General features: G+C 32.5%; 1 protein-coding gene across 4 annotated transcripts; it reads right to left on the minus strand.

Moving 5' to 3' along the window:
- Positions 1-153: 153 nt before the first annotated feature.
- LOC113854606 (small G protein signaling modulator 1) lies at positions 154-8,080 on the minus strand. 4 transcript variants are annotated; one of them, XM_027485711.1, is made up of 12 exons: positions 7,890-8,080; positions 7,455-7,609; positions 6,826-6,924; positions 5,520-5,623; positions 4,427-5,214; positions 4,177-4,299; positions 3,967-4,055; positions 3,687-3,887; positions 2,462-2,887; positions 1,703-1,786; positions 1,341-1,587; positions 154-355 (listed from the first exon to the last, which is right to left on the minus strand). In XM_027485711.1, exons 2-11 carry the CDS (start codon positions 7,575-7,577, stop codon positions 1,546-1,548), a joined length of 2,079 nt encoding a protein of 692 aa, XP_027341512.1. In that variant the 5' UTR covers positions 7,578-7,609; positions 7,890-8,080; the 3' UTR covers positions 154-355; positions 1,341-1,545. The 4 variants fall into 4 exon arrangements, with proteins under 4 accessions (XP_027341512.1, XP_027341511.1, XP_027341510.1 ...); XM_027485710.1 differs by having other exon boundaries at positions 154-351; positions 7,443-7,609; XM_027485709.1 differs by having other exon boundaries at positions 7,443-7,609.
- Positions 8,081-9,276: the final 1,196 nt, after the last annotated feature.

A 9,276-nucleotide genomic window follows, 5' to 3' on the forward strand; every position in this document is an offset into this window, starting at 1 on the left:
TGTTTGTGTTCTGAAGATGAAGAATAATACATGAATAATACCCCCTTTGTCCTTTGTGAGTTTCAGCAATTAAAGTCACGTAAAGGAAAAGAAATTATCTTGCAGCGTGTATAAACCATTATAAATTCTTCCTTCTTTCGACGAAAACCACCACAAAAATTGACTATATACGTTTACATATACTATAATATTCCCCTTTCTCGCATAAGATTTTCTCAAGAAATATGAGCTGAAGCAAAGGTACAATGAAAGAAATTTAGTTGCATAATCTGTGCCAATAATCCAAGACTGCAAAGTGATCAAACCGAGGAGCAACCAGAGTGATGAAAGATCCCCTTGTCAATCTTTTCACTGGCTTCAAGAAAAGGAAAAGAGAGGGAATAAAACATAAGCCATGGGAAAAAAATTCAAATACTAATAAAAGGGAAACAAATCTTTAAAATGGTCTTCAGGAAAACAAACACATTCCTCATAGAACAAACTCTTAGCTTAGACCAGAAAAGCTAAAGAGGGAAGTTAAAAAAAAAAACGTGGAATGGAATCCCAACTTAATCAATTTCTAACAAGCTATACTACATTATCCATTAAATAAATAATCTAAAGTCAAAGTTCTAGAGAAGATTCCAGTAATCAATTAATTGAAATTGTTTGTGAGATATGATCAGCACTGCTGGTGAAAGGAAGCTAGAGAAATGTCAAACTGGATATCGTGCGGTGTTAATCAATTACAGACTGAAATTTTATTTACAAAGAACTTGAGTGCATAAGTGTGAGAAGGTATGAAATAAGTTTTGGAAGCCTTAGAATCCCTTAAACAGGAACGTAGTGTTCATTCCAATAGCCACATTCAACCATGGGTTAAATGGGCAAAGGGCCACACAATTTTCTTCATCCAGCAGAAGCTACAAACGCAAAAACAGCACCTTCTGCATTGTTTAGTTATTTAGTTTCTTCGGGGCACAGTTCCAAATAAATAGAAGCAACAAATAGATACCACTCCCATCCCCACAGAAAAAAAAAAAACAGCCATACACATTCACTCTCAACAGATATTGGTCATATATTAGATTCCCCATGTACTTCTTGCCTTCAAAAACAGATATGCTTGATAATTCTCCGTTTATTCTTTATAGTTATACCCTAAGCTTATCAATGCTGCCTTGCAAAACACTCTTTTGGGTAATCAATATGCATCAAATTTCCAAGAACTGGAATGGAACTGAATTCTAATTGCAACACACTACAGAAATGCCTTGGGAAAGACCATCAAGGAATCTGTATAGAAACCATCAAAAGTTAAGCAACCAAACAAAAGGTAAAGCAGAACACAGTGACATTACCTCATAAAAAAAGAGTAACGAAGTACAACAGCTGGGTGAACCTCCAAAAGCAAAATCACTTTATCTTACAAAGACTCCCGTCCAAAGTGGATAAGTAATGGCTAAAAAGTTATAACACCAAACTCCAATGTGGGAATGCTGAGCCATACAAGTGATACTTTGTGATTCAGTGCTTTTATGTCGAGCATATTACAATGATATAACCTTAGTTTCCTTGCTGTGCAACATAGCTCTTTTTGTTGATTACCTGTCAAGAGATGAGATTTCAATTTCACCATCAAAATATTAAAAATACAGATAAAAGTAAGTTGCATATTTGGAGAAAATAAAATGTAGAGGAAAATAACTAATTTGGGGCTTACCTTGTTAAAATATTTCTTTCGGAGTTTGATTGCTGTTGTTATGCATCTTTTTACGTTGATCTTCAACATCTTGTCATTGAACATCTAAAATATGTCAATTTGGTATATAAAGTTAGAAAATGAACAACAATCCCTCAATTGGTTTCTTTTCTTCCTTTTTTGTAGTATGAATCGAAAGAACTAGAAGTAAAAGTAAACTTGGATAAACAAAGTTGAAACAAATATTCTTAAGACTGGGCAGAAATTAGTTTCATATAATGATTCAGGAACATCACTAAAGAGGGACTTAAAATTGTACAAAATAAAAAAAGATAAACAGAACATGGCCTTCTGAGAAAAAAATAGAAAAAAATTGGCAATTGAGTTTTAGAAACAAATAGTAACCCCATATCCAGGTATAAGTTGATGCAAGAGAAGAAAGTTATCAAACAAGCAAGCTCCTCTCACCTTTCCATACAGAGTACATCATACCTCATTAAATAATAACACCAAGATATGAAATCATTGCACAAGTGATAATTTGAAAACATCATGAAGAAATAAATTGCTTAGTAAAATAGAAGATTTTTAAAAAATAATATACACTATCAGTTCAGATTTCCACTTCAAATCATAATCTAAACCAAGATACCCAGCATTTGACAATATTAACATAAGCTGTAAAAAAATGTAAAAATAGTATAATAGTAATCAATAGAACTTTCATAACAGCAATTAATTGCTGAATAAAAAGTAGGAATAGAAGTTTAATGCGCCTGCCTTTATCATATCATCAAAAGAGTGAGTTTCTCGAACGATCTTCTGGCGGTTTAAAACTAGAATTGCTGCGACACAGAATATGGCCAACTCATCAGTTTCTTTTCTTGTTAAGGAGGAAATACTGTTCATTTGAACTTGATTGTTTCTTGGCCAGATATTCCTTGCCAAGCCACAAAAGCTATGGGATGAGTGTGACTTCAGTTTGACATCATTAGTGTTCCCATGATTTGACTGCAGGCTGGCTTTTGTGTTGTCATTTTCATTGTGATTTGATTGTGAACCACTCTTCATGCTGCCATCATTAGTTTCAATTTCTTCTCTCATATCATTGCTTGAGTCTCTAGGAAGATGTACCTCCAAGGCCTCCAAACAATTCTCTTCTAAATCAAATGCCAAGGATTCATCAAAGTCAGCTGCCCACATCATCTGCATTACATAAGAACATTGTGATCATGCATTGACCAACTAAAACAATGATGTATCAGAAGAGTTCATTAATGTTATCCACCAAAATACATATGTATGGATGAGGATCCACTAGCTCCAAGAAAATATTTTCATTTAATAAAATTTATATAGACATTAAATTCCATCGATCTAATTATTGGATTGAAATATTCACTAAGTAGATCAAATCTACAAAATGTCATACTACTTAAAAATTAGTTAATATTTTATCAATTGCCTTCAATTTAAGGAGATACTATATTTTTTAAAATACAAGTAGATATCAACCATAAGATAAGATATCTATGAATGTTTAATTTATTTAAAATTTTGTAAATGATCAAGATAATATCACATAATTCAATAATTAAATTTATTAAATTCTTATTACATAAAAAGATATTAACTGGAGTAAGTGTTCAAGACTTATGTCTGAAGTCAATGAATTATAGAAATAACTTGTCAATGAGCTTTTAAAAATCATATCAGGCTTTCTAAGACCTATAAATTTAATCAAATTAACAGTCACAAGGTATGTAAAGTTAATCTCCACCTTTCAATTGACCTATTGTAGTAAAGTAAATCAACCAAACTCTACCTCAAAAAATCTACAGCAAAATTAGACATGCTTGTTTCTGAATCAACAACACAGAAGAAAGCAGTTTCTCTAAGATTAACTATTACTGTTTACATTTTTTTTTAATTTCAAAACCTTAAAAAAATGATGAGTTTTGTTTTTTGGAGGGGAGGGGGTGGATTGGAAGCATGGAGCACAAACCTCCCACATTGAAAGAGCCTCATTGAAAGACAACTCTCTCCGAAAGAGAACTAACAACATACGAAATGCAAAATGGAGACTTTCAGCACCAATTTTTGACAGGTGGGAAAACATTTCTTTGTCTAACAGTTCAAGAATATGCCATAATGCTCGCAGCTGCTTCATCACTCTAGTTGGGCCTTCCATTTGAAAATTTTCTCTCTGGAGATATGTGAACGAAAACAGGTCAGTCACAGCAAACAAAGTTACTTTGTCGAACTTTAGCCAAATTTGCAAATACCATTCTCCTTAAAAGCATCTCAAAACACCAAAATGCATCTGCATTATCCTCAAAGATTACAACAAAGGGAGACAGCAAATCGCTCATACCTAAAATTCCATATTCAGTAAAAAGAATTTAAGTTTTGGATCCAAAGTCAGTGTAAAAGGACTCTATAAAAGAACACAATCATCAGCAATAAGTTGAGAAATTCCCAGGAAAAAACATAACCTTGACAATATCCTGTTTCTGGATCAACCCATGCGTAGACAGCAAGAATATCTGACATTCTAGCTAAATTTCTTGCGTCCTCGTAGAATTCAAGATGACTATCAGTCCTCACAACATCAACAACTGGAAAGCAATAATATCATTAGCTAGAAAGAATATCAGAATAAAACATATGCTACTGTAAAAAAAAGATAAACTTTCTCTGTTAAACTACAGGGGAAGAGAGAGGCACACTATTCAATTTAGGTACCTATCCTATGCAAGGTCCATAGCCATTCTGATACTCTATCTTCACTGACAGGCCATTCTTGAGAAACCGAGGCACTTATCATTGCTGGCTGTGGTACATCTGAAATTTTGAGTTGATTTACCATTTGTAATTCATAAACTGGTTTGTCAGACAGAAATTCCGGTTCTTCCTCATCAGGAGAAGCAATTTCAATTTCAGAGTCCATGGGATGTAAGGCAGCAAGAGGTTGTTGGCTATTAGATTCAATAACTAAGTCTACATTGTTATTAATTCGAAAACTATGCATACTGTCATCTTCAAATCTGGATTTGTCCTGTGCAGGAAGTTTATCATAATGCTCTGTGCCTGACTTCTTATCTTTACCACTCTTTTCAAACAGATTAGAGACAGGTAAAGAAGGAAAATCAAAACTACTGTCAATCACAAAATGTGATCCCTCTGCTTCTCTCTCTAACTTTGGGGAACTAGAGTTTCTTTGACCAGAAGAATCATATGTTGCATTATCAGTGCTTGCTCTCAAACTAAATAGATCAACCCCATTATTGGAACTTTCCCTATGGCTTGCATCTGCTGCCTCTGTACAAGTAATGCTCCTATCACTATGTTTTCCTACTTCAATATCATTATAATTATAAGTCGATCTTTCTATTTTAGGTTGCTCTTTCCTTTCATCTTTGGATGAAGTCCTCATATCCATCACTTTGGATCCAACAACATATGCCAATGAACCAGTTCCTACACTTGAATGCATTGTTTGGCATTGCTTAATCAGATCACTATAATGCTCCCTGCAAGGAAAGTTCCTCATGGATGTCAATAATTACATCTCAAGAACCTAGGAAAGGTGCTACATTAGCTGAAATAAATCATGCGGTCATTGAATGCCAAATGCATTTTACAATCACACTACCAATTGTTGACACAATTGCACAAATAGTTGCCAGTGCCAAAAGAACGTATCCTTCTATGCATTGTCACATGGCCATATTCATCCATGACAGATATATTGAATTTAGCAAGTTCTATGTTGCAACTTTCTTCTAGGATCCAGAAAATACTAGAGAAAAAGAAATCAAAGTGGATGGACCCGTACCTCCTAGCTGCTCTCAACCTTCTTCGATACTCAGCAGTGCTGCTAAGTGCATAACAACCTAGTAAAAACTCCCAAACTTCAGGTCTTATTGATGGATCTACACCCTAACACACAAGGGGTGAAAAAGTGTAAAAAATCAGCAAAGACCAACAATTACTTTATTAGTTTAAATTTTAGGAAGAAATTTTGAAACTCGCATGTATGATGTTTCTTGAGTACAGATGTATACATTCGTATTGATGGAAAAGAAAAATAAACTCATAAATTTAAGTTAAATGTCAAGTAATCTACAATAAATATATTCAGAATGTAGCAATAAAGTAAAATACTGTCCACAAACCAGATTAGTTCAAATAAAGCCCTTCTACATAGTGTTTTGTAAATATGATAAATATAAAATGCATTTTATTAGGCCTTCAGCATATGAATTAAAATAGTAAGGGTTCCGTCTGAGGCTGCAGAATGGCTCAATGGTTGCTTAAGTGAAACAGATTTGAGCCTATGGTAAATGAAGGAGTTATGGTTGTATGAATACAAATTTTGATATGTGCATAAATGCAGTATTAAAAGAGCACGAGCGTTGCCTGTAATGTCCTGGTGAAAACAATTTCATTGATTGAACTATTTTTTTGTTGACAATGGAAAGAAACCAATGAATGCAGTACAGTGAATATAGACTAGGTTCAACCCACCCAACTTGTTCACAATTTTCATGTAGAAGTTGAGGCCTGATAAAAAGCCTACTATTTATCACGTTTACAAAGCACCATATAAAACATCTTACAAAATACTTATTGTTCATTTTTCTCAAGACTATACATACCAAAGTGACATAAGTAGTGCACCATGTAACCTGTGATTTTATTCATTTTTTAAATTATAAACAGCAACATCCAAAATTTCATTTAAGGTAACAAATAAATAAATCCTCCTTCAAGTTGATGCCTAACTCCCAAGCATATGACTTCAATAGAAATATTGTTAAGATGATTCACACCACTAAGTTGTATGACATGCCCAAAATTTAGCCCTACAAAACAAGAAGTCAATGACAACCACTGACAAGGAATACCTCAATAACTTACAGACAGTAAAACTAAATTGATATTACAAAACGTTAAGGAGGTTTGTCAAATCCATTACTACCATGCACAACCATTTTTGTCCAATAAAAGATGACAAGGGACACCAATTCATGAGCATGCAGCATTCTAATTTGGAAGAAGATAATTATGATGATGAACTGACAATGATGAAGATGGTGTAGACAAAGAAAAGAAGAATTACAGCATAAATAACAACATACCCCTAACACAATCAATTTTAGCGCCTTACGGAAACCAAACACCTTTCCTTCACCATCAGACATGGCTTGCCATTTGTCTGGTTTAAGCTTCCTCTTTACCTGCTCCATGAAGAATATTAAAATAATTAAACAAGTCATGTTATAACAAGATTTTGTATCTATAATAAACAACAAGATCTCTTTATATGCCTAATGGTTCAAATGAGAAACTGAAGGGAATCTCCATTAATATATGTGTTTAGTTTATATCGCAGAAGGGGAGTGAGGGAGTAGCCAAGAGATTCTCAAATATCAATATGTATTCCACTGTAGAAGAAGACCTAAGAAAGAGCAATTGATGAACTGGCATCAAATTACATAAGGGCACTTTTGACTGATTATCAACAGCCATTTTACACAAAGGCATCATTCAAAAGAATCCTCAAACAAATGCTTTACAATAGTGACAACGTAACATAACAAATTGTTCAAGAATAACAAAATGCTGCCAACTAACATCCAAGAGTAAAAAAACAGTCCAGAATACCTACTATACAATTATACGAATGTAGTAATGAACAATTAAACTTGTGTACAAGCAAAGCAACTAATAAAATCCAGCGGAGTTGTAGTCTTACAGTTACAACAACCTTTACAGGCGACTGAGAGAGGCACGGATCCCCAATGTCGCGTACGATGGAACTCACTCTTCGCAAATTGACAGCACCAGCTTTTCCACAATTCCATTTCTTGTCTTCCTCGCCACAATTCATCACACTCCTCTCGCACACCTTCTCAGCAACCCCTACCACCAATCATCATCCACCAGAACCACCAATCACACCAATGTCAATGACTAACTTTTCACATAAACCCCTAAAATTCATGCCAATAGAGAATATTTGACTTTAAAAAAAAAAAGTTTGGAAATTCGATTGATAAACAGTGCTAGGGACGAAAAGAGAATATTCCTTCTTTTGCAGAGACATAATGAACAATAATCGACGATAAAGAAAATTACACGAAAGAGAGAATGCGAAAAGAGAAAATGGCAACGAGAGATATTAAAGGCTAAGAAATCATACCGAAATGCGAGGAATGGAATGGGAAGGCTAATGAAAGGATCGAAGAGGCTGATAGAATGGATTTATTGAAACGCAAAGTGTTTGCGATGCGATCTCTGAGAATGAAGTGTGAATGTTTGAAGCGTTCAGGTTGAGGAAGAGCTCCTCCATGCTTCCATCGCCATTCGCTCAAATAACACACTGAAAAGACCGTTTCCTTTTTTATTTTATTTTTTCTCTCCTTGAAATTCTTTTCATGACTTGAGCGTCACTGCTCACTGCCTCTTCCTAAATGCTATAATACCTTCAAACAGTTATTAATTAATTATAGTTATTCCATGCTTATCATTTTTTAATTAAAATAATTACCTCATTTACAAATAACAAATTCAACCCTCCGGAAGGAACGCGTTAATCAATTGAAAATTTTGTATAATTTTTTTGTTAATACAGTGCAGTGCTTCCCAACATTAAAACAATCAATTAATAAAAATGTTATTTAAGAAAGAATAACATTTTGTCAAATAAGAATATAATTACTGTTTTTGTTATGATTATGATTAGCAGTAAAACTATTCCTACTTAGTTTTAAAACAGTCAAATATTCTAATTAAAAACTGCTAATTCAGGTAAAACAATCTCTGAAGGCTTAATAGTAAATATAATAAGCTTGGTCTAGTATTTTTAAAGTTATTCTCCCTTTATTTTGTATTTATGTACATGTAGGTTTAAATATTAAATATATTATATTAAGCAATTTAAACGACTTTAAATAAACAATTAAATAAATTTGTATTTTCTATATAATAAACACAATTATTTAATAAAAAAAATTTCATTTTATTATAAATCTAAGTTATGATTACTAAACGATAACATATTTAGAAATTATATAATAGTTCCTGTGTTCAGTATTTAATTTTATTTTTTATTTATACATTTTTATTTTAAAAATATTATATGAAATTAATCTCAATTTTATCTATCTCTACGTGTTGAATGTCAAACATTATTTTTAAATAGGAATGTTTTTATAAGGCATCTTAAACAAAATATTTTTTTTTCTCTTTTTTACTCGTTCTTACTTTTTCTTAGTTAGCAAATAAAATAAGATACTTTATTTAATTTATTCTATCATTAATCTTTGGTGAATTAAAAAAATATCTTAATCTATTCTATAAGAATATTAAATTTTATTCTAGTCGAAAACATTTTCATCTAATAAAAATGGCGAATTTAAAATCCTCATATTATGATAACTTTGTTTCATTTTATTTTCATTCATACCTTATACTCTCTTTATTTTTTTAAATCAATTCATATTTTTATAAAATACATTCCTAATACTTTTTATCAAAAAAATATCACGCAAACAATTTTTTAATAATTTATTTTTTCAAATTCAAGA

Source organism: Abrus precatorius, unplaced genomic scaffold, assembly GCF_003935025.1.
Source record: "Abrus precatorius isolate BTA unplaced genomic scaffold, Abrus_2018 Scaffold11, whole genome shotgun sequence".
NCBI lineage: Eukaryota > Viridiplantae > Streptophyta > Magnoliopsida > Fabales > Fabaceae > Abrus > Abrus precatorius.

What these genes read in the sequence shown, in the direction of transcription:
- LOC113854606 (XM_027485710.1), bottom strand. Translation starts at nt 7,577, where the DNA reads ATGAATTGTGGCGAGGAAGACAAGAAATGGAATTGTGGAAAAGCTGGT. An exon ending in CTGTAAAGGTTGTTGTAACT is followed by an intron (nt 6,925 to 7,442) that starts GTAAGACTACAA and finishes TTCATGGAGCAG; the next exon opens with GTAAAGAGGAAGCTTAAACC. An exon ending in AGGCTCTTTCAATGTGGGAG is followed by an intron (nt 2,888 to 3,686) that starts GTTTGTGCTCCA and finishes TATGTAATGCAG; the next exon opens with ATGATGTGGGCAGCTGACTT.